The sequence below is a fragment of the Triturus cristatus genome, chromosome 3_2 (genome assembly GCF_964204655.1).
Source record: "Triturus cristatus chromosome 3_2, aTriCri1.1, whole genome shotgun sequence".
In the NCBI taxonomy this organism is placed as follows: Eukaryota; Metazoa; Chordata; class Amphibia; order Caudata; family Salamandridae; genus Triturus; species Triturus cristatus.
The window spans coordinates 780,251,298-780,277,771 of record NC_140584.1 but is presented as its reverse complement, the minus strand read 5'-3'; the positions used below and the strand labels follow the sequence as shown (position 1 = coordinate 780,277,771).

The window sequence follows — 26,474 nt, the reverse complement described above, 5'->3', positions numbered from 1 at the left end:
CCCCACCCCACTTTCCCCCCTCCCTTAGTTATTCTGACCTTCTGCGGCGTCTGTGTCGTAACCTGTAGAGGAGGTGGACTGCTATGAGGGCCGGGATGACACGTAGGTTCGGGTCCATGTCTGTCCGTCGCGTACGGGTCCTCCTTGTTTGCGTCGTCCTGTGTGTCCGTCGCGTACTGGTCCTCCTTGATCGCGTCGTCCTGTGTGTCCGTCGCGTACTGGTACTCCTTGATCGCGTCGTCCTGTCGCGTACTGGTCCTCCTTGTTCGCGTCGTCCTGTCTGTCCGTCGCGTACTGGTGGTCCTTGTTCGCGTCATCCTGATTTCCCGGCAGTTTTTGGCAGCCGTAAAATTTTCACCGTGCGGGATGACGTCGGTGCGAATCGTGATTCCTGGTTCGTGAATGGCAGGCTGCGAGCGTCCCGACGTCAGGTCGGCGCTTTCCCGGATCGCATTGGTAGGTTTATTTTGTTCGGTCGGGCTTTTTTACGAATCGTACGGAAATGGTGTTCCGTGCGAATCGTAATTCCTTGTTTGTAAATTTTGACGACCGGGTACGCGTCGGACGGAGAATATGCTCCGTCCGACGGTTCGTACCCGGTTTTTACCGGATCGTGATCGGCACCTTTGTCTAGAGAGTAATGATTTCAACACCATTGGGGGACTGTGGTACACATACCATGTCTCGGGCACCTATTGGATATGGTTGCCATATAAGCTACAATTTCTCTGCTCGTGACATGCTATTTCGCTTTTGACCATGGTCACGTGTATATATTTTTATTGACTATCTTAAACCATGCTTGTCGAATTTTCCTCATTTATCCTTCCAGTGACCAGTAGAGATAGTTCTCTCTTCCTACACCCACAGGTGCTGGATGAGGGGTGGATCTGTCCCTTTTTTTCTTAAAGATCTGTCCGGACTGTATGATATACAGGTCAAATGATTTTCATGATGGAGGATACATCGGGCATTTTATGATTATCTACTCATGTTTGTCCTATTTGGTGAGTAATTTTATGTAGTCACTTTCCAACATACCTCCACTCCTTACCATACATTTGTTCTTTAACCTCGACCTTAGCGCAGTGGGAGGGTTCTGGATCCAGTACTTAGTACATCAGATGAATTATTTCAGGAATTTTTATTTCTATCCTTGATGATATTATTGAACAGACTTAGAATCTCTATTAATGGATGAAGAATACCTTTCTCAGATTTTCTGTGGTATGCATTTACTGTTAGTAATTCTACCTCTTTCATCTTCTTGAGTTTCTGTCCACTCGCTTCTCATCATGTTACAACAGACTGGAACTCTCTTTGTTTTCATTTATTTCTGCAGACTCTTTCTGTCATCGGCAGACATCCTTTATTCAGTGACACTACGGGTGAATGATTTTTAATTAATAGATTAAACATGTTCATGAGCATATTTTTTTGTACAGCGATGTGATGTTCACGTACAAACTAGTGGCAGTGGAATCATTAGGGGATGCATTGTATGTGTTTTTTAACCTATAAATGGGTGTCTTTTCGAGGTCGAACCTAGACAGTGTATGCGCTGTCTGGAAGACCTCTTGTAGTAGGAAAAATACTGGATAGGAATTATGGCCCACCTGCATCTTTCCTATTGGTTTAATGCATTGTCGCTCCTCTTTGCTGCCTCTTTAATGGTTAAACGGCGCGATACCTCACTTCTGTTTAACGAAGAGCAGCGGCGACCAACTACAGTTACTCTCCGCCTGCATTGTTCATGTGTTCCTCAGAAGTACTCTTTTTCCAGTTTTTGGCGTGCCAAGATCATGACACCCTTCGCGGATCGGCATGCGCATAACTTTAATGTACACAGGCGCTGCTCTGTATTTTAGCACAGCGCCCATATCCTGGCGCCACTCCTTTTCCATGCTCCATATTCAGCATTATGGCACGGGCTGAATGAGGCGATTCTCCCTCACCACCCTGGTGGTGATTGCTTGTTTTTTATTTGCTTTGACTTTTTGGGTCCCAGGGGGAACTTGGCGTGAGACGGTGTCCCCCTGTGCATTTTCGCGCATTGGGACGGTCCACGTGGCGCGATAGGTTTAGTCAGGGCAAGGGACGGGACTAGCAGGTAAGTATTTATAGGTAGTTTTGGCGGGAGGCTTTATGTGAGGGAAACTAGTGGCGAATTTGGATAACCCACCCACCCACCCCCTTTTCTGTATGTACATGTTTTGTATATATATTAAATAAATAAATAAATAACAAAAATATATATATATACATAAATAAATACATTTAAAAAAAAAAAATTTTACGTCACATTACGACAGGTAGCAGTTTCTTCATGTTTTAGGTAGTACATTATCATGCAGAGTTTTTTTGGGGGGGTCGGATAGTCTCGAGCGGGCTTATCCATCCCTCTGCGGTGGGGAGGGGGGGGGGGAAAGTTCAATAAAACAAATGAAGGGGAAGGAATGAGGTTTTTCTACAGTACCTGCGGGGTATTTCTAAAGTCTTGTTTGAAATAGTTGGTTTTAGTATGATAAGATGTTTTGGGGGATTTTGAATTGCAAATGGGGGTTGTTTTGATATGGCAATGTTTGTTCTTATGGAAATAATATGCTGTTTACCTGTCTTAATAAAGTGACCTTTTCTGCTAAGATATTAATAACAGTGAGTGGATTGTCATTATTCCGCGAAAACATGTTATGATAAAGCACAGTTGCTTTACACACCAGTTTTCATTGAGAAAAACATTTTTGCACTTTGGCTTTCATTTAAGTTACAACCCGGATCAGTAATTAAAAAGAAAACAAATATTTGCAGCCCCCATGCTTTATTTTTAAACATGCTAAGCTAAAATTCAGGTGGCGCGATTTCTTCGAAAGAAAAAGCAAAAACAAATATATTTTTCTATTTCTTTACTTTGCAACAATCACGGGACCCGCACTTTAGCTTACCATGTTTAAAGGTAAATCGTGGGTGCTGCGATTGTAACAAAAGTAAACAAATAGAGAAACAAAAAGCATGCAGCCGCCATTTTTTTTTATTTGTTTACTCTTGTTAAAATTGCAGCACCCGCGCTTTACCTTTAAACATGTTAAACTAAAGCGTGAGTGCTGCGATTGCTGCAAAAGTAAAGAAATAGAAAAAAATGTCTTGGTGAAACCCCGAAACCGGTCCTAGGATGCTTGTTTCCAGTCCAGGGAGGACCTGGCTTGGCAGTTCGGGCTGGACTGTTCCCATGAGGCACAGGGTCAAGACTGATTTGCATATGGCTGGGTTCAAACCGGAATGGTATGATGAGCAAAAAAACGATGGATTTAGGCCCAGATCTCTGTACTGGGGTGAATGTATGACATTGTTCTGCATTCTGTCCATCAACTGTTGTTTTTGCATTTCTTTACTTTTGCAGCAATCACGACAGCCACACTTTAGCTTAGCATGTTTAAAGGTAAAGCGCAGGTGCTGTGAATTACTTTTTTCTTTTTAATTACTGATCCAAGTTGTAACTAAAATGAACCAAAGTGCAAAAACCTTTTTTTAACGAAAACTGGTGTGGGGGAAGCAACAAGGGGTGAGGATGGATGGCTACTGTAGAACATCTACCAAACCTCATACATTATATGAAGACCAACATACTTTGGAAATGCTGTTTCAGAAAATGGAGACTGGAAAGAAGCAAAGTCTGCAGTGTGATTTAAATAATCCTATGTCCGTAGTGTATGCTTTCACTCCCAAACATTTCAGAGTCACGGAATTGAATGAAATGGAATTCCTTCCCCTTGGCAAGAGCAAGCGGAGAGGAGAAGCGCGCGAGCACTGTAAGCCTATCTTTCTACCAATTCAAACAGCCTGCAATCTGTGGCGCATTCCCTCACTGCCACGAACACTTCACTGTATGCAAATACGGCGGCCCGAGGTGTAGCTCCAGTGAGTGGCATGCCCACAGTGCAAGTAAAAGTAATATAGCAATTTCATTGGGCCTGTCACATACTATGAGGAAGCAGGTCATTGGAAAAACGATGTAATTCTTGCTGGCTCAGGAGCTAATTTTCTCCTTCTGAAATTGTTCTTTGAACATTTCCTTTTTTGAAATTAATATTAGTCCCTGATGTTTCTTTATTGCTAATTTGGTTAATGAATGAGCCGTTGACAGTGGAATTATTGTCTATTTAAACATTATTTAATTGTGATTCTTAATTGTTAGCCTCTGTTTCAAGGTACACATCGACGGGAAAGCTGCACTTTCAGAAAAAACACGTAACCCACTTATATTTAGTAACTGAAATTATTGTAAATATTAAAGTCGGTCATACCATACCACGTATGCACCCCAACACCATTTTGTACGTCCTCCATAAACATTCACTGTGCGATGGACATTCCTGTTAAGTTGTCCATGAACCTTCAAGCTAATATTTTTCATCAGACCAAGCGTTACATTGGCTATTGCTTTGTACCAGTGAGCATTAAGCACCGTCAGTTATTTTAACAGGGCAGGAGTGTCCCATGTCGAGAAGCCAGTTGTGGCCACAGCGTTAAATGTGTTTACGTTTGGATTATTCCTCAGTGTGATTAACAGGTGTGTATTGTTCCAGACTCAGTGGTACTCATTTTATCTTCCTCAGGAGGATGAACGCTTGCCCGTTGCACTCCTATACCAAAATAAGTCTGGCCTGCAGGAAGCAGAGGCAACACAGTAAAGGCAGAGCAGCTCAGCTCTTATTTTAGCTGACCGTGCACAAGCAACGGTTGTAAAAGTCCGGCGTCTATTTCTTAAGTAGATTAACAACTCCAATTGCTCCAACTTTTGACAATGCGAGACCTATTGCTTGTTGGAAAATTACATTACTCTGTATTTTGTTTTGTATGTCGCACTAGGTCGACATGCATGCTGTCTCTATTTTTAACATGTTGTATATCTCTTTTTGCATGTGGGTTTTTGATCACATGTATTGTCTTTTTAGGTCTCGCTGAGCCCAGCGCATGCGCTGGCTCGGAGAGACATTTTGTAAGGGACTTTTCAGTGCTACCGCTGGCATAGAGCTACAGTGCATGAGGCGTGCACACGCGCAAAGCAGCCATATGGCTTTACATTGGGATCATGCGCTAGGCCAGCCAGCAGCACTAGCGCGTCATCGCGATCACTTTCGCTTTCACAGCGATCGTGATCGCGATGACTTTCGTGGCTAATGCTTGTTTTCCTTAACTCTCGGTATAATCGCGGCACCCGTGCTTTACTTTTAATGTTAAAAGTAAAGCGCGGGTGCCGCGATTATACCAAAAGTAAAGAAATATAAAAAACATCTATTTCTTTACTTTTGGTAGGATCACGGCACCCGCGCTTTACTTTTAACGTTATAAGTAAAGCGCGGGTGCCGCGATTATACCAAAAGTAAAGAAATAGAAAAAAACATCTATTTCTTTACTTTTGGTATAATTGCGGCACCCGCGCTTTGCTCTTAATGTTATAAGGAAAGCGCGGGTGCCGCGGCTGCCTGGCAAGCGCTTGTTAGTAATCTTCTCTTAACCAGAGTTGCTGAAAAAACAATATTCATACTCCTTATTCTGGAACCTTTCTCACACCCGCATCGTTTGTCTTCTCCTCTTTAGCCAGTAGTTGCCTTTGATCCTTCTCAGGGTCCCGCCACCGGTACAATCTCTCTGAATAAAAACACAAGGGAGGCCTTATACAAACCCTACAATGCATTACAGTGTCTTCTCTTTCTATCTGTCTGTGCACTGATCTCGTGCAGCTGTTTGCACAAACAGCTGTGGCCAGATTCACTTTATTCATGTTTGTTCTGCCTACATCACAGGGAGGTAAGTGTCACTGATTCATAAGCACCAGGCCTGCGGTTGGCACTGCAGTGCGGTCTCCATGCCCTTCACCTTTGTGATTCGTGCCTCTTTTTTGCAGGAGAGTGAAGTATTTGAACATGAAGGGGAAGTTTGTGAATAAGCATACAGTCTGCGGTTTAACAAAGTCGGGGAAAGAGGTGAGTGTCTGTGGAGCAGCGCTGTGAGCTGTGCGGTTCTTGTGTAGGCACCTGTGCAGCGAGGTTTGTGGTCATTGCATAGAGAATGCATGCGAGGTGGGTTATATAGGCCTGGCCCGACCAGTCTTTGCTTTCTGCTGCAACGCCTTACAATATTCCACATACACCCTATGTACCATCTACCTCTGTCCTTGCTCCAACACTGCGATTGGCTCCTGTGTCTGTCACTCTCATCAGTCATTCACTTCCCGGGTAAAGGCCGTTCCTGCCTGACCTCACTAGTAAACTGAGACTGATGTAGCGCCTTCTTTGAATGCCTTCAGAGTTTGTATAAGCAGCCAGTTCACTGCTATAGGTCTAGGGGAAGAGGCGAGATTACCTTATGGCAACATTGGAGTTATGTGTTTGGGAATGCTGCATCTATGAACACACAGACAGGGTTCGAATGTCTCGTAACACAAATAGTGATTTTTACTGAGAGTTTTTAGCCTCCAAGGTGAGAGCATTTGTGCCCAAGGCTTATTGTCCACTAAGGCTCCTTAAAGCTGTGGCACTGTTAGCTGGCTCTGGTCTGTTTGCTTCCCATGTCAATACCATCCGCGAATGAAATAGGATTTTGTGGCAGAACTTTTTTTTTAGCTGATGCAAAGGTGTTGAATTATCACAACAGTGCATTTATGCAAGCATTATGCAGAATGTATTTATGTAGTATGACAAATAGAGTTACAAAAAAGTAGGAACATTCCATACAGTGTCAACAAGACCGCTTGAAAAGTTACATTCATGTTTTTTGCTAAAGAGAGATGCCCTTTCCTTTGAAACCGAGCATTGCCCAGCACAAGGGCGATCTGTATACAAAGCCTGTGCTCTCTGAGTACAGAGTCATCAACATCTCTCATAACAAAGTGTCAACATGGGAAAAGAATGCAGCAGATTTACAAGCCCCTTGCGCTGCCGATGTGTCACGTTGTGTCACGCACCGGCAGCGCAACCTGCTGCCTGTTATTTCCAAGAACACGTAAAGGCACTCTGAATGACTTTACCTGTGCTTGTAAATATCTTCCCTTTTCAAACAACACTTTGGGCCCAATTCTGATGCAATTTGGAAAAGCTTCCCGACCAAATCGGTTGGGAAATGGTTTCCGACCCACTCGGATCAGGAGAGTCCGACCGGCGGATTACGATGCATCCGGATGCTTTCAGAAATGATTTCGTTGGACTCTCATTGACTTCAATGGGAGCATATGTTCCTAACCGCATCATAATTGGGCCCTCGGTCAGGAAGACACATTCCCGATCCGATTTGGAAGGAGCAAATGCCATTAGGAGGCCTTTCTAACCGCATCAGAATCAGGCCCTAGGTGGGAATGCTTTCCTAACTGCATCAGAATCAGGCCCTTTGCGTGACATGGGTGTTCCAAAGCAACACCTATGTCCACTGATGTATTGCCAGTTTTATGAGCAATCGTAAATCTGGAAATGCGTCAGAATGCTACACCACGCTAGGGGTGGCGTAGCGAGGTGCAATGAGGAGAAATGTTTTAATTTCTCCCCGTTTTTTTCCTCTTTCAATGCGTGCTGCATTCTGTAGCACGCATTGGAAGAGGAGATCACCTCAATTGATAGTTTTTCTGCAGGAAGGTGCCCCTTCCTCACAAAAACAATCTCCCCACGATGAAGGCATCCTAGCACCATGGTGCAAGGGTGCCTGCGCCGGTGCATGGCAGCAGGATGTGCGCCAGCGGAGGGGGAAGTACAGAGATGCAACATATTGTTCTAAATATGTGCTTCGAAACTAACGCAGCGCGGCACAGCAACATGATTTGATGACCGTGCTGCATTTGTTTCTTGTAAATCTGCCCTTATATTTTTATTTCTCATGTATCTTAGAGAATGTAATTTAATATTGTACACATGCTTCTTTACAGTCTAGGGCAGATGCATCTTGTGTGTAAATGTATTGCTATATGCCATAGATGTATTTAATCATAACTATATCATCAGGTATAAAAGGTGTTCATGTGCTTTAATCCATAAAGCTGTCTAATGACATCACCAAGGCCTTCATTATGAGTGTCCTGGTAATTACAAGATTTCAGTAACTCTAGGTATCCATAGTGTTTAGCCGCGATCTCTGTATGAAATACTGTGCTAACATTTGGGTGGGTCGCTAGGTATAGTGGGCAAAAATCAGCCCTGCGTATAAAGGAGCCGTAAGATTTTTCTGAACTGTAATTCCTCCTAGTGGATATTTTTCATGATGAAATACGTAGATGCGCAAGTCTGGGTTCGTTTTCACACCAGTGTTTCTGATTTACAAAGATTGCACTGGTCCCTATAGTATTGTGCACTGAGTGTATCAGCATTTGGAATGCTCTTTGCAGTTTTGCATTTCACAGACAGTACAAATGTTGGTGCATAGTTGCATTAGCCTAAATGAAATGTGTGTCAGGCCGAAATATTGCACCGCTGAATTTTTTGTAATCTGACCTGTTATGGTACTGCGAATGCACTTTATAATATTATTCAGAGATAGAGGTCAGCTGAATTTACATGTATAAGTTTGCTGATTCCTGTATGTTGCTGGTTACCTACAAGCTCCCTCTTCTTCAACTGTGTCCATAGCTGACGATGCTACAATGCAATTCTAGACCACTGCCTATGATTTAAGGAACTGCTTTGCGCTGAGAAGTGTGAAATATGGCCCAGCTGCCTAGGCAGGAGCAGCACATGGGACCAGATGTACATGCAATGCATTCAGCAAAAGTCATTGCAGTTTGCTCACTGACTATTACCAAATGCATTGGTATTTTGCGAACAGACCTACGTACTAATAAATAAATTAAACAAATACTGAACTGCAGTGGGTCTCAGTTTCATTGACTTCATTAATATTAATGAGGTAGGTTGCAAATTGTTTTTCTTTTTTATTTTTTTTTTAAATTTTGATGTTTGGGCAGCTCAACATAATATGTGACCAATTGGCGTGTATATAATTCATGCAGCGAAAGCATTGAGAGGACTGGTTAGTGAACATCTTGGCTAAAACAGCGGGAGTTCGATACAATAACCACTTACTAAAAAACAACATCCTACGCCAATTAGCCCCTCTGAGAGTACAGAAATTTAACTTATTAATTGTAGACCAAATCTGAGGAGAGACTACGCAATTCTCATGATCAGCCCATTTCTTAATTGCTTTTGACTCAAGATCCGGTTGTTTGAGAGAAGCCAGGAATGTTTTCCAAGTACCTGGATTCTTATTGACTGCTTTAGCTAACAAATCCTCTACAAGCTGATTTTGGGTCATAAAAGAAGTGGGGTTTATTTCTACTAGATATTTATATAGACAGCCATAAGAGTTAATCAAAATAAAATCCTTAGCAATCCCTAGAGATATTTCTGCTACCGTCATCCAGTTACCATCCCTTAAGTAATCTGATACTTTAAAGTACCCGGCTTCCGCCCATTTTGATGTCAGGTGGATAGGTTGTTTAATTCCTATTGAGGGGAGGATTTCTTCTATTAAGGTGGCTGAATTAATTGCTGGGATAGAATATTTTTTAAAGAAGGCCTAACGTCTTTTGATAATACTTTGGAGACATTTATATCGTACCAGCTTTGGGTACCTGAACAATAACATGGGAGGGTTAATCTTAGTTTCAGTACAAATTAGATTTAAAAAAAAAATTGCAATAAAAATGTGTTTGTGGTAAAGGCTTGAACCTAGATAAATACTGTGCAAAGTAAGCATCATAGTAATATTTCAGATTCGGAAGTGCAAGCCCTCCCTGATCTATATCTTCATAGAAAGTGCCAAGTGCTAAACGTGTTTTTTTTTTTGCTCATTCGAAAGTTGTAATCATGGACTCAACCTGTGAGAAAAACAAGCTTGATTTAAAGAGAGAAAAAGATCATCATATGCTTTGGCATCATCTTCAACGGGTGCATAGTAGCTTACAAAAGTCAGAGGGCATGGTTTGGATCTAAAAGAGCATGTCACCCAACACCACCTCCCAAATAGATCCTTACCCGAATTAATACACTCTACTTGGAAGCCTTTTTTTATAAATATAGCAGTCCCTCTATGGGATGCAGAGGCAGATGAAAAACCCCTGTAGCTGGCCCAGGTTTTAAACATTAAAAATTCCAAAATGTTTATAGTCGAGATATGAGTTTCTTGTAACAGAATAATTTCAGGGTTTTCTGTTTTTAGCCATGCTTCAATAGCCCGCATTTTTTCTGATTATTCAGGCCGTTAACATTAAACGAAATTATTTTTAGCCTATTAGCCATTTAAATAGGGGAAAAAAAGATCTAAAGAACCAATCAATGTAACATTCCAAGAAAAAAAAAGAAAATGTAGCATACAAAATAACCAACCAATCATTAAAACTACCGGTTGCATTTTCCCTATTTTTTAGTCCCCCAACCCACCCCCAGAAAAGTAGATTATCCCCCCTTCACCGCTCCTTCCACTTTCCCCAGCCCCCACTCAGTTTGGGTGTCATGTTATTACACCCGGTGAATCCGCCCCTTACCCACCCCTATGCACTGAGATACGTGTTACTTTTTTTGCCCTCCAGAATTCAATTTTTCGGACGAACCTTGCAATGGTAGTGAAGCCCTCTAAGCTAATCTCCCTAAACCAAAAGAATAGAGAAAGAAGGAAGGGAAAAGAGAGAGAAAAGAGGAGAAAAAAAAGTTCTTAATTTTCTCCTAACCTGGCGAGCTTTATATCGAGTTTACACTTATTTCCATGAATCCTGCAGAAAGGGGGCGAATATAGAACATTGGCTATATCAACCTAACACTATTCTAATCCCTCGTGATTTTCTCCAGAAAACCATGTGCCTCACCAACATCCGTAAACAAAAAAAACTTTCCCTTCACTAGTACTCGCAATTTGCATTGTTGTTCAATTGATGCTTGTGCCCCCTTTGCCTTAAATAACTGCAACATTTTAACAAATTCCTTCCTGCGGCGGGCAGCAGCGGCAGACATGTCCGAAAAGATTCTACATTTAATAGTCTCGTTGACTGTGAACTGTCTCTGCTGAATAGCCTTTGTAAGAACTGCTTCCTTGATTCAAAAATCTGCAAAGTTGATCAGAATCGTGCGTGGAAGGGTTGAGTTAGGGAAAGGATGAGAAGGGACGCGATGGGCTCTCATAATTGTAAGGTCTTCCTGGAAGTCCGGAATAACTTTTTGTTTAATGAAGGTGTTGACCCAGCTTAAAGTTTGCGACCCTTCTATTCCTTCAGGTACGCCTACCAGGCGCAGGTTAGATTTACGTGAATGGTTTTCCAACTCCTCCAGTTTGGATTCCAACGCCTGTTTGCTTTTAGCTCCTACTTTAACCTCTTTTGTCATTTTATATAACTGGTCCTCCAATACGGAAATTCTCTCCTCTGCCTCCTGGAGCTTAACAGGGAGACTACCCATAATATTTTCCATTTTCTCCAGACGTTGATTTAAGGAGTCCAGTTCCGCCTTCTGAGTTTTTTTTCATATCTCGTATTTCATCTAGAATCAAATTTAGCATGTCCTTGACGCCGATCTGAAAATCTCCAGTCAGATCTATGGATCGATGAGGGTCCAGAACAGTATTAACATTGGAAGTGGATGACATTACAGTTGTGGCCCCTGGGGAAGGTAGGGAAGATCTTGACCCCCCTTCCTGAACTCCTTCCGCCTGATGTATTAGGGCCTCAGTTGATATAACTGACCCCACTTTCTTGGTAGAGTTAGCCTGCTTATCAAATCTCTGCGCCAAGCTTCATCCCTTCCTTAACTCCTGGGGATCACCACTAAGATCTTGACTCTGAGTGATAGCTGTAAAATCCGGACCTCTGTCTAAAACACTAGATGGAGCAGAGTTAATTAACTCGGTTGATAGTATAGCGAGAGCAGGATCTAGAGAAATCATGGGCTCATGATGCGACTGAGGGGATTGAGAGAGTTGAGGACTGTCTATATCTTTGATGAGCTTTTTCTGAAAGAGTGGAAATTGCTTGGTCGCCATTTTGTCACTTTTATCTCTGGATTTTTTCTGTGTACTGCCTTCGCCTCCTGCTTGCAGATTTATCGAAGAGGCTACAGTGTTTGTAGTATCTGAATATTTAACAGCACTCTGATCTAACGAGGCTTGCTGTTGCCTATCAACTGCTGAGCTTTCTTCCTCTATTTCCCCCTCCGAGGTCTCTGCCGTAGAGTCTGTAAAATGAGAGGGCGGAGAGGGCGAGGCACCTTCTACACCGATTAAACGGGCTGCCTTTTTAGCCTCTCTTGCTTCCCTAGCAAGAAGTCGGTTGGTCTTCGCTTTCGCCAGGCGGGTATTCAGTAACTTCCCCATCTCTAAAAGCCCCGACCCACAGACTTATGATAACCTAAAGTCCACCTTCAGGAGCAGGGCTATTCTTTCTGGCTGGATTTCTCTATTCCACCACACTCTTTTTCACTTAGACGTCTGCACCGGGATCGAATCTTGAACCCAGGAGTGCCCGTAATAAATGCTGTGAAGTATGTCAAGGAGGAATATCAAAGGGGCTACCTCTCGAGGATAAGTAGTGCGATTGCACTACTCGAGCCTTGGAGCCTTTAAATCTTCGAACTTTAACCAGAAAGCTGACAAGGTTATATCTTTACAGGGCTTTCCTCTCAGCGCCTTACAAATTCCTTATGCAGGTTTGTCATCATACAGCTGATCCAATCTCTACCGAACTCCAACACCCAGAATGCAGCTCTAAACACTATACAGAGTGCGGCCCGACACAGCTGAGCATTTTCACCTTCATATAGTCCGGATAAAGGCTCCTTATCCAAGCTGTAGTTTTCCAAAAAAAAAAAAATTTACTAAAGGAAATAGCAGACCAGGAGAAAGCAAAACAAAAAAAAAAAAGGGGGGTAGCAGTTTTCTCCTTTCTTTTCTCCTTTTTCCCCTCTCCTTCCTCTCCCCCCTTTGTAAGGTTTTCAAACTGTCGCTATCTGGCTACTGTCTCTTCTTAGAGTCCACTGTGCTATTTAGTGGCTCCAATTTGCAAAGACTAGTTAGCAGGCTTTCATGAGGCCGCGCACCTCCCTCATTTTGCAACCTCTTACCGGACGCGTAGTTAGTTGCTGGTTTTGCTCCTTAGTCCTCAGCCGTCCGCTTTTAGCATTTGTCTGAAGCTGCTTCCCCACAGCGACTCGCCGCCTTTCGCTGCAATCTTTACACCTCCATTAAGGTGCTAAATATGTCTGACAAATCCGCTCCCCATGGGGTGTCAGTAAGTGATCTTTATCAGCTTCACTATCGGGCTCATTAACCTTAGGGCGCTTCAAAGAAGATTTTCAAGCGGCGTGCCGCGTTCGCCGTTCTCTCCACTCCACTCCACTACAGGCTTCCCTCAGGTGGGCGGGGCTTCAATCACCTCGGCTACGGCTACGGAGAGGCGGGAATCTCCATCCAGCCATCGCTCAGGTAGGTTGCAAATTGTGACCCACTACGATTTGTTTCCATCACAGGGATGGTAGCCTGCTTAGGTCAGCTGATCATGTTGTATAAGATCGCTTTTATTTAGTGCAATCACTTTTTTATTTAAATTCAGTATGGCTTCCTAGGCACATTTTAAATTGAGAAAAGTTTTTCTGAATTGCTAAATGGGCTTAGCTCATTTGATGAAGGGTTTATTTGTTTGCAGATTCTATGATTTACCAAATCTGAGGGTTTGTAAACGATAAAACCCGTTGGACAACAAGTCCACTGCTCTGCACCCCAGAGCTGACTTGCATCAGTTTTTAGTGTATCTTATTGACACATCAGAGCATGAGGTAATCATGCATGCTTTTGGTGCCATAGTAAGGAGAGCCAGCAAAAGAGAGCCAGCATGCACAAATACGGTTGTAATAATTATGAGCAGCACAGTTTTTCTAGCAGATGACGGCAATTCTTTGCAAGATATGCACAGAGGATGGCACAAACCAGTGTGATGATGAGTAAGACAATGAAAGGAACGCCTACGAGAATATAATTCCATTGGAGTTAATAACATACAATCTGCATCCTTTGTGAAGACCATTTTGAAAAAGATATTCGGAACACAATATTTACATCAGACAATATTTCTTTATACAACATTCTGACATGCAACCGTTTGTGAATGGGTATTTAATTTGTGATACGATCTTTACACTAATAAGTAGCACCGGAAATTGCACATTCTTAGCTGGTTGAAAATTGACTTGACTAATTAATATTAATTACAAAGGTTGAAATTTGTGAGCCCATGTAAATGTCTGTAAATGTCTGTGAATGAGGGAACGGTGAGCTATGAGAGACAACAGACCACTATCCTTTCCACTGCTTTCCCAAATTGTTCTTTTTTTCCGGTACTTTAAAATAAATTATTACTTGCTTTTCTTTTGTAAATGAATCTTTTGAGCTATTGGTAACTTTGTAATGGTCGTGGTTGCAAACCAATGATACATACCATTGTGATTTACAATTGGGAGGGGAGAATCCCCTTAAATATAGATCTTCCTAATAGTGATTTGTACTGATTTGTAAAATCCCTTTTGTGAACCAGAAAGGCTTTTCCAACTAGCAAAAGGGGTGTAGTTCATGGACAAAGAAACACTTTGCAGGTGCAAATCCTGTGATTTTGCAAAATCGTTTACTGCATGAAGCCCATGGTATAGTTACATGATAGTTCTAGATAAAAGTATAAGAAATAATGCAAAATGTATTGTTTGTTTGTCCCGATTGCATCAATGGCATTTCAGGGATGTATTCAGTTCTTTGATTGATCGGCATTCTTAAATCAACGGAAGCAGTTTTTCCACTAATGCAAGCTTAGAAAGTAAACTCTAGGGATGGGGACTGGAGCCACCTACCCCTTTGAGCATCTTTATCCCTTTTAACATGGTTGCCATTGTATCTTTCCTATTGCATACGATAGCCCACACACGCATTGAAGTATTTATTGGGAGGAGTGTGGGAACACAGATTGAAGTACATTTGCTGTTTCCCACATAGTTAAGTTGTAATGTAATACATTAATGGGACATACAACCACTAGCTGCTTCCACATCTTACCTCAATACTGTTCTTGAGGATGGAGGGATGCTTTTGTGGCAGTTTATGTGGTATTCTCATGGAATGGAAGAGAATCTGATTGTCGAAAGTTGTGAGAGGTTTTGGGAAATTCAATGAGTGGTCAGTAAGAAAGCACATGCTAGTGGTTGATGCACAAAGGGTAATAAACATGAAACTAGAGATTATTCCTCAGTGCACTTACGTCTTCGCACTGTCAATGAGAATTGAATCAGAAACCACATGTGTAAAATGTATCACCACCATTTTTAGGTTGAGCCTAGGCAGTGCGCATGCGCGTTCTGCAGGACCTGCTGTATTCAATAAAACAAGTTTGCTCCCACCTGCTGCTTACCATAGGTTGACTCTAGTTTTGCTCTTCTTAGCTGCCTCCTAACTGGGTCATGCAGCGGATACGTCACTTCCATTCAAGGTTCAGGAGCACTGGCCAAGTACAGTTTCATTGTTTATCTGTTGTTTGGGAGAAGTCTTTTTACATTTGTCCTGGTTATTAAAAACCACTTGTTGCTGAAAAGAATTGCTTCGGTGCTGCGTACTTCGTCTGTTTTCATTACAGTTTGAAGGGGATGAGGGAGAGGCAGCCAAACTCGAGATTGGTGGTTTATAGCATGGTTAACGTTTGCAACAGCTCGTGCTGCTATCGAGAAGCTTAAATTCCGTTGCAATTTTAATTTCAGCACGAGGAGAGTCGGAGCTTGAAATATGTTGTCAGGCTCAATTAAATTGATCAGAGTTCATACTATAAGCCTGTTTCTAATGTTCTGGACAAAAATTCTCACTGTGCTGACTTGGCTGGTTGTGTGCTATTAAGTAGCTGCTCTTCACTCGCAAACTACAGGCAAGGCTTTCAGCCATATCCTTCAAATATTCCGAGTGCCATGGCAGGGATCATAGGATGTGCGCCAAACTGGTATACAGCATATAATCCCTCCGTTTGTTGGCCAGCTACGATGGTGTCTGTGCTAGTAATCCAATTTATTTGTGTCCTATAAAGCTGCAATTGTTTGACTTTGTATCAGCGCCTATGAGATTAGGACTGAAATGTTATTGTTAGAAATATGCACCGTATAATTGTACCAGCGCTGAATGGTTTTGGTATTGCCCAGACTTTCCTTTATTTTTTGGGAATAGTGAGGCATCACACTTCCCTTTTTAGTTCTCAACTCTCTAAACTACTCCATATCATTCACTGGAAAGCAGGACACTTGTTAAAAAAAACACACAAAAAACACAGTAGCGGTATGAAAGACAAGGACAGTGGTGTATTAATTGCAATGCCAGTAACTTGTCTGAAAGTGATGTCACCGTCACATTTGTCCTAACCTTGGCTTTGTTTACAATGCATACGTTTTCTAGTGTTTGCGGTGTCATTGATCTATCTGTCCATGGAGCATTCTGTCCAGTCATCTAGATTGGAATTGTTTTTTTACATCTTGTACTGGGCGGTCTTCTTGTTCCTTCTGTTTTCCTGCTCACGTCAATATAAGTCAGAGGGTTAAGATTTCAAGGCTATCTAGAAGTGACATGTTTCTTGCTTCAGATCCCATAGTGGTCACTCTCAAAGGTCATTAGGATGAGTACTCCTCTGTGTAATGGATTCCTATGATCTAGAGTACTTTATGCCATCGAGCTGGCAGCCTGATGACATTCCTCGTGGCTCTGTGGTTAACATTGTTGCAGGAAGGAGTTTAGTTCTTGTGATACCTGCATTAATGCCTGGCTCTAAACCCAATTACACTTTGCTTGCTTGAATGGTTAAGGTCCGACATTAAGTCACAAATGTGAAACAACAATTCCCAGAATCCAAAGTACAACAGCGCCTGTGTACCCAAAACACGCATGGCCACTGTTTCTCTACTCTAAAATGGAGTGTGCAGGAAATCAGAATGCCACTTTGCTTGAATGTAATTACTTCTCAGCTTTGGTCTCATTGTGTTATCAATTAGCATGTGTGTCTGTTTATGTGTTACATATGAGTGTTACTACTATGTGCACACATCTTAGGTTTTATAATGTGGGAATATGTGTATTTTCATGCCTATATATTTGCCTTTTTTGTTTGCTTGCATGATTGTTTAGGTGCACCTTTATGTGTAAGTATGTGTATTTCTGTGTTTTAATCAATGTCTTTTTATGTTATTTATGTATTCTTGTGTGAACGCGCATGTGTGTGTGTTTGTGTGCACGTCCCACCTTAGTGGTAAAGAATGTTGCACACACGTGTTTATCATGAGCAGGAAGTACACCGGGGCACTTGGTGATTTCAATCTCAGAGCCCCAGTCTCTGTCCTGAGATGTCTTCCCTTATCTGTTTTGTGTGATATGCATCCTGCTTAGAACTGCAGATACTTCCTGCCCAGGGAGAGGTGTAAACCTTGGGCTCTTTGCACATGAACACCCAGGATCACAACAACACCGATTTGTTGACAGGCCCCTGGCATCCCCTTTTTAAATGGAAGTCTCACACCCTCACACCTACAATCAGACCACCAAGGTTTTTTTCATTAACTCTTCTGGATTCACATCCAAGACGCCCCCTTACCTCCACGCCCTCCCTCGCCTCACTTCCTCCAGCACTGGAAGTACAAATACGTACCAGAGAATGGCACTTGGTTGTCCGGATGCCATTTAAATAACAACAATAAAACATCGCTCTTCAACATGTCACTTACTCAACCTGCAGAGTGCCCAGCATCCATTGCAGATGCCGCCCTGCTGCTCAATTCTCTCTCCAACCCCTGCCCTGTGTGATACTTTGCTGAAGAAGGCATTGGGGGAAGCTATTCCAGATCAGCAGGCCAAAGGGAGCACACACCCTCTCCCCATCGTTGCTACCACTCTTTCACTTCCCACAACTTGCACAGCTAGCATCAAATGCTCAAAACAATCTTTACATTAGAATGTGGATCACTAATAAGAGGCCAATAAATATAAAGGAAGTAATGTATCCATGGAGCTTCAGTAGTTTAGCTTGACCTCCTGTTTCAATGTCCAGCTTCCTACACAGGGCAAGTGCCACTGCACACCCTCTAAGCGCTCTAGTATCCCTCCTCATTACAGTTCTGCAGACTACCTGACAACCTTGCATACAGTGAGGATTAATGCGTGAAGATGCAAATCTTAACATGCACTAATGTTCACCAAGGGATTACATAGTACTGTAGCCCATCCTTGTTTTAGATACCACTGTTTTTTAAGTGCTTGCTTCATCCCCAGGACTACCAACAGGTTAGAGGCAATCATTTTTATACACATTTTTATTAGCCATTAAATGGCTTCATTCCCAACCCTACTAGCCGTTTACAAGCAGTGGTATATTATATATCTCTGCTTTATAAATGGCTGGTTCATTTCTTGCCCACCATGCCCTGTTTTGTTCGGAAAGCAGTTTTATATACCACACACTCCAAACCAAAACACATAAGTAAGAAACATTGTTATTTACATCGCCAGTAGCTCTAGCTCTTGTAAATGCAAGACCTATTGCATTGCAAGTGCTTGTTAACATTTCCTGGGGAACCTGATATAAGGTGGAAAACATGGAAAAAATCCTTTTCAAAATACGGCAGAGTATGTGAGACAAGCTTAAGTTCTGAGACGAAGACATTTCTATAGTAAACCTGTTTAGGGACAGAAGGGCAAGAGGTATTTGACTAGTTACCCGAACTGCTAAGTGATAAAGAGGTGGATTTAAATGAATATGAGGAATGTATAAAAAATGTCACTCTGCCAAAAGTATTAATAATTAAAATATGTAATCGGCATAGAAAATAACCTGCACCCCAAAAGACTCCACCAGAGTTGCCAGTGGAGCAAGATAGATATTAAACAATATCAAGGTTAATACTGAGCCCTGAGGAACTCCGTACTACAGAGACTTGGGCTCAGAAGGAAAAGGTGGCATCCACACCGATTGAAAAAACGCAGCCACTGCAAAGCGGTCCCACCTATATCAATATCCTGCAAACGTTGCAGAAGGATGGGTGGGAAACCATATTGAATGCTTCCAAATGTTCCAGCAGCAATAAGGACACCTTTTTTCCACTATCCACTGCAAGTTTAATAATATTAGAAACTTCAACTAAAGCCGATTCTGTGCTAAAAACCTGGGCAAAAACCCGATTGTGAAGGATAAAGCAGTCAGGGGTATATTTACAAGGCGGCGATAGAAAATTATCGCCGCTTTTGCGGCCGTTTTCGGCCGAAAAGCGGCGATAGTTTTATCACCTAATTAGCAAGGTCACGCTAACGCGTGAAACCTTGCATTAGCGCACAAATTCTTAACGCCCGGCTTTGCATCTCTAATGAGATGCAAAGTGGGCATTCCTGACCTGACATGACAGGAGAAATGTCGCTAAGCGACATTTCTCCTATCGTCAAGCCTCACGCTATAAAGCATAGCGGCAAGAAAAGTAGCGATAACCCCTGTTATCGCTACTTTCCTTACGCCTGCTTCAGGACTGACTTAGCCATGATATTCTATGGAAGGTGGATATCATGGCTAAGTTTGTGGGGCCCTATCAACAAGCTAACGCCACATTTCGTGAGATTATCGCTGGGTTTCCAGCGATAATCTCACGTTTGGCAATTAGCGCCAGGATTTTTATCGTTTTTGAGATATGCGTTGCTAATAGCACGCTATCTCAGCGATAAAACTCCACGTTAGCCGGCGATAATTATCCTTGCGTTAAGTGCGCTTAGCGATAATTATTGCCGGTTGTTGCTGATATGCCCCTAATTTGCCACCAGGTATCTTGAGAGCTGATAATTAACCAGTTTCTCAATATTTTTTTTAAAGCCAGCAGCAAAGAGATTGGCCTATAATTTGCCAAGAAGGATTTATTCGGTGAAGCCCTCTTCAACAGCGGTATCAATGTAGTCCTCTTCCAGCACATTGGAATAATAGCATGTCATAAAGACTCATTTAATAATTAATTTAGAGCCAGTTTAATGGCCACAGTATCAGTAGCTAGAATCTGAGGTGGGAACGGAACTACATGTTGTACTGTTGTTATCTCACCAATTAAATGTATTCTTGTTAATCTCAGTAACAACCTCATGTCCTGGAACATGGTTTATGTTGTTTGAGCCTGAACCCCCCAGTGACTCCATATTATTACAGATCTTCTCCAAAAAATCAGATAATTGAGAGCGGAGTGTAGGTGAAGCTATTAATGTTAGAGAAAGAGCAGATGGATTAGTGAATTTGTTTGCAATTTTGAGAAACCTCTCTAGGCTTATTTTTGCACCAAAAAATTCCAGGACCCATGCAGGTCCTGGTGAACAAAGTACCTTAACTGGTCGGAAACACTGAGATGCATCGATCTTTTCCATGGAGTGAAGGTGATTCGTCAGTTCCTTAGAGAGGTGCTGTAGTCGAGAGGCATTGACAGATGTGCCGAATTCTGCCACACAGTCGAGGGGATGTGTTGTTGACAGCAACACTCTGTATAATGAGTCTATCTCTGAAGGCAAATTGCTGGTCCTATTGCAATGCGTCAATTTTACTTTCACAACCAGGTTGATGCGCCGGTTCTGCTACATGCAGAAAGGAGAAGCATTGAAATCTGTGTTGCACGTATCTGCGCCACTCCCAATGATTCAGGCACAGGAGCAAGGGTAGAGACTTTGATATCTCTGAGTCTTAAGCAACAGGACGCAAGCCAACACGCCCCTGGAGATCATTTAGAGTGAAGGAAGAGTCCAGCTCTCCTTCAGCAGAGTCAGAGAGCAGGAGGGCAACTAACAGAAAAGCAGGTCTTTCAGATCAGCAGTCCAGTTTAGTCCTTTAAGCAGCCCATCAGTTTTTCTGGCAGAGCTTCAGTTAAAAGTCCATTAGTGTCTGATTTTAGAAGATCAGAGACCCAGTACTTATACCCAAAAGGGCCTTTGATGTAAGGGTGACTTCAAAGCAGCTCCTCTGAAGTGCACAATTATACCTTTCAACCCAGTCCTGTCTGACAGGCTATCTGTGGGGGTACCCTGTCCTTTGAGTGGGGACAGAACACTGCCTTTTTAAGTGAAGGGTTTGCTCCTCCCTTCTGTCCTGCCCATGCAAGGCCATCAGCATGCAGATGTATGTAGATGGGTACTCAGAAAAATCTATCCTTCCTGTGTTGTGCTTGTCTAGAGGGAATGAAGAAAATGTAGCTGTCACCCACCCCTGACTTGTGTTGGAGACAAGCTGTCAGCCACACTGACCAGTAAGTGCAGAGAAATCTCTACTTTCTAAATTTAAAATTTCTAAAACATTAATATTAGATGCAACTTCACCAGTAAGGAGGATTAATCATTAGCATTCCAAACATATGGAACATGAAAAGGCTTCTCCTCGCTGATCATGAATTGCTGCCTAAACGTGTATTAAGGAATTCCCAATGCTAGTATATGAGAGGAGTAGGACTCACAGTAGTAAAGAATGACATAAACTGTTTGTCAAAACCAGGACATGCAAAGCATGAAGGTACATGTCCTACCTTTTACTTACATACACCCTAACCTTAGGGTTATTTAGGGCCTAGCTTGGGGTGACTTATATGTAATAAAAGTGAAGCTTGAGGTTTGGCAACTAGTTTGAAATGCCAAGTCAAAGTGGCAGTAAACTGCATGCACAGGCACTGCAGTGGTAAGCCTGAGACAGATTTAAAAGGCTACTTCTGTGGGTGGCACAATCAGTGCTGCAGCCCACTAGTAGCATTTGAAGTACAAGCCCTGGGTATATGGTATACCACTTTACAAGGGATTTATCAGTGCAACAAATATGCCAATGTCATCAGGTTTACTGGAGAAGCACATGCGCTTGCATATGCACTTAAGCACTGATTGGCAGTGGTAAAATGCTCAGAATACTAAGGCCAACAAAAAGAATCAGTAAAAACAGGAGGTAAAATGTAGAAAGTCTGGGGAAAGACCATCATACGGATGACTGGTCTAACAAAAAGCAACTAGATGTTTAAACAAAAGGAGTTAGGCATCCCATCATAGATCCTCCAACAGTTTTGAAGAATAAAGCTTCAGTCAACATGGTAGCAAGAGAATAATTGGTAGTAAATAGAATTTGAAGGGCTATTTCCAGGACTTTTATTGTCAATTTAAATTGTTTACTATGATGCGTCAGTGAAAGATGAATAATGAAAAAATAGTAGAAGATACACATATATATGGTCAATAGTAATACATGTTTATATCAGAGCGCCAGGATACCCGTGGGGTGACAGCAGCGCTATATATGAACGATACAATGCAATACAGTGGCGAAAGAACAACATTGAAACAAGAAGGAAATTAATAAAAGAAAAGCATTAAATAAATAAGTTTGTCAAGGATTAGAGCACCAGAAATGTATACGCACAAGTTATGGGATGGGGATGAAAGAATTTACATTTCATAAAAATGCTATCAAATCTGAAGGCTCATGGATTTGGAATTTAGACAAAGTTGTGAAAACTTGAGGAATTTGGTAATGGAGATAGTGAAATTCTCAAGAAAGATGATTGGAAGGACACGAATCCAATGGGAATGCAAAATCAAAAGGAAATTGAAAGTGAAAGACAGAAGATAAGAAATATTGTAAGACTGCAAGAGTTAGATGATAACATTCTTGTGTGACACAAATCAAAATTGCTCACAAACAAAGTCTTTTTTTTTAATAACCAATTTTATCAAAGGTTTCAGTACAGTAAGGCGTGACCGGCCTTCGCATAGATGCACAGACATTGTTGCAACAAGTCTCGATTAGACTAGTAATACATAATCAAACAAAACGTGCACAGACATGGCACTTTCCTTCAGAACCCCGTACATCCGTAATGCACATAGACACATGTATTGTATATGGAAGAGCGACCCTGTTCTATATCTTATGCCCATATGATTGTCCCTCCATCTGTATTAAGGTCAGCAGGCTCTACATGTGGTAATAGGATGACTCGATAATCTACCCATCGCCGCCAAATCCTACCGTGTTTCTGGGGCTAACCCCTTGCCTGGAAGACTGCAATCTTCATTCCCATGCACCTATCCATAGCTGTCTTCCACACTCCCACCAAAGGCGTCGACTCTGCCTTCCAGTTCTGGACTATGTCCTGCTTGGCTAAGGTATGTCCCAAAAACAATATATGCTGCTTGTAGGGATCCTCTTAGTACTGTGAAGGAGAATCAGTTTAGGATCAAGAGGAATTTCCCATAACAAAACCCAGGCGAGGCAAGAAGTCCGCCCCCTCCAGAAATGGTGCAAAGCATCTCAAACTCCAGACTGTGTGGAGGAAGGTCCCCCCCACACCATACATTGGAGGTAAATGGGGGATGATATCACACCCATCCGCCATAGCGGTGCCTGGTATAATAGGCCATATGTAAATACTTAAATTGGATCAGACGGTGGTGAGAGGATATGGCCCCACCGCAAGGGGCTACCAGATCCTCTGTCCAATCATCATCGTCCTCTATGTCTCCCCTGCAAGTCGTCCGCAAAGATGTTAAAATATCAGGGCTATGCATAACAAAAGTCTGATAAATATGTCTGATCTTGTGGACACCTAAATCTCCCATCAACAGCCTACCCTCCAATTGGCTGAACTCCTGCAGTTCCTGTAGGTTCCGAATATATGACAGTAAAGCATGTCAGAACTGTAGGTATTTGTAAAATTGGCTGCAGTGGAGTTGGTATTCGACCTGTAATTGTTGGAAGGATTTCAAGACAGTCCCTTCATAAGATCTCCTTACATACAAAGACCATTCATGTCTCAGCCCCAAAACCCCAGCAAAGCAGACACTTGCCATACAAAAACCCTGTGTCACAGTGTGGTCCGGCCAATCTCTGCCACCAGCCCAACTACCGAACGGTCTGCCTCCATATCCATATGGCCACTCTGGTCACTGGGGGAAGATGCTCCACCCCCCTACAACCATATAGTAAGTCAAGAATCAACTGGTTGCCCTTCACCCATCTCTCCACAGTGTAAGCTGCAGCATCCTGGTCTCTGTACCACAAATCATTAATATTGAGAAGGTGAGAAGCAGCAAAATACAAATGTATGTCAGACGCAGTGATCCCCCCACAAAATGTGGTCTGAATACACATTTGCAGAGCCACACAGATTGCTCCTCCTCCCACAAGAAATGGTCATGGACAGCATTCATTTGTCAGAACCACGATATCGGGACATTGTAGGGGTAATTTTGGAGCTGAGACAGCATTCGCAGCACAGACACCATCTTAAAGATGGCCGACCATCCCAGCAATGACAGGGGCAGTGGGGCCCATACCTTCACCTCCTCCCAAACCTAGGACAGCAGAGGACCAATATTATGGTGCCACGAGACAGCCAGATCAGGGGAAATATAGGCCCCCAAGTAATGAAAACCATCAACAGCACACAGCAAGTCTGTTACCCACGTCATCCTGTCCTGGACATCACACACCGGAAGGATTATCAACTTTGACAAATTCATGTAGTGCCCCGATGTTTCGCCAAAGACTGGCATGTTCTGAAATATCCATGGGCCAGAAAAGGCAGGGTCTGTAAGAAAAAACAGGACATCGTCCGCGGATAGCGATATCCTGTTGCATATCTCTGCGGACCAGTGAAAGGGGGTCTCACCTCATCCATGCAGCCAGCGGCTCCACAGTGAGTGCGAACAATAGGGGGAAAGCGGACACCCCTGTCTGGTGCCTCAATGTATAGGGAAGGGGTCGGACACTACACCCACCACTTGAACAGTATATAAAAGGCGAACAGTATATAAAAGGCGAACATACAAGAGGAATTGTAAGCCTAGGGCAGGACACCTTCGTCAGTGCATTGTGAACCCGTCAAATATTATGGGCCAACATGGCATAACACTGCCTGGTCTGGGTAAACCAGTTCGGAGATATGTTGAAGAAGTCGATCGGCCAATACTTTAGGAAGCAGTTTCACTTCTATATTTAAAAGTGAAATTGGCCGATAAGAGGACGGTTCTTTTGGGGGACGACCTGGCTTATGGAAAACCACAATTTCTGCACGTCGCCAGGCGGGCGGAAGGATCGCCATATAGGAGGCCTCCTGGATCACCCCCAACAAATGTTTCCCCAAAGAAACAAAGTCTTTGGAGGTATTTAGTACTGGTGTAAATAGGTTTCCACCATTTTGTAAGTATTTTAGTTTGTAGCATTTCCTGCCTTATTTCCTTTGTTACATGAGCCCATGTTTTTAGTTAAACAAGTTATATATGTTAAGTTATTATGTTTTACTAAGAGGGAGGTGTGATATATTCCCATGGAATTTAAGGGAGTTGAAGTTTAAGTAGATGCAATGAGTGGGCAGTTAGAACTTTAAAGCAAGCACAGTGGCTTAGGTGCAAAGGAGAATACATTTGAAAAGTTAAGATTACCCCTCTGTGCACTTTGTGAGTTCATTCTAACAAGATTATAAGGATGGGTATATGTTATACATATATGCTTAAAGAGAGTGTGAGATATAGAATATGAATTATGAGCCTCCCACCGCCCTTCTAGCTTATCCTGTAATACAAATTGGGGTCTTTGTGGTTATTACGAGTCTAGTCTGAAGCTCAGGAAACTGCACAGCTCGAATCGTCAATAGCTGCTCACCCCTACACATATGATTAGTAACACATTTGGCGCTGAACACCCGCTCGTGGAGGAGACTCAGGCAAGAACTCTAAACAGTGCTAGCAGCATCAACCACATCAAGCCCTGTCCTTGTGCCATTCTCATACCTCCGATGTGCAGACATCTGGTAACTCTCTGCTCCTCCTCTTTTGAGCAGCAAGTCTGGTGAGTAGGCACACATCTGAGAGAGGCAGCTTCTGCCTCTCCCAGCTTGCTAGCTAAGATGGTCTACTTCATTAGAAGTGCGGCACTGATTTATATAGAGACACCCTGCCATTTTGCAATTCCGCGCATGGAACAATTTTAGGTTCAAGAATATGAAAAGCTGTATGTTGGCATTTATTCTGACATTTTGTCCGGTGCATCCCCACATTCTGCATATATTGATGCACTGCATAGGAGCAATTGCACAATATTGCATTTCTGTATCTTCCAATGAAGTATAAATAAACATTGAAAATCTTTTGACATCTCCTGAGGATTTCTACCTTGAACATTCATAGAAGCATCTTGTTCTCAGAGGGCCTCTGTCCAAGCCAAGTAGACTCCCTAAATAAAGTCACCTACAAGCCCAGCTACTATTAGCGGGGGAAAAATAATTTCACTAATTAGTTTACACTGTAAAGGTCTAATTTGTGAATCATATTGTTTTAAGTAAGTTTGCTATTAGTTATCTGCCAACATATACTTATTTGGAATGTAGATTGTGAAATATTTGATATGAAATTTGTATGATCTAAACAAGCAGCAAAATCATTTTATTGCCACATTCTTTAATGTT

At 42.5% G+C, this 26,474-nt stretch overlaps 1 protein-coding gene across 1 annotated transcript in view; it reads left to right on the top strand.

The window, feature by feature from the left end:
* The first annotated feature begins 5,905 nt into the window (after nucleotides 1-5,905).
* LOC146858110 (gamma-crystallin-1-like) overlaps nucleotides 5,906-26,474 on the top strand; it is an 86,648-nt gene continuing 66,079 nt past the window's right edge. Inside the window, exon 1 of the mRNA XM_085648863.1 lies at nucleotides 5,906-5,984. Coding sequence (XP_085504989.1) covers nucleotides 5,925-5,984 — 60 coding nt within the window. The 5' untranslated portion in view covers nucleotides 5,906-5,924. The remainder of the gene's footprint in view (nucleotides 5,985-26,474) is intronic.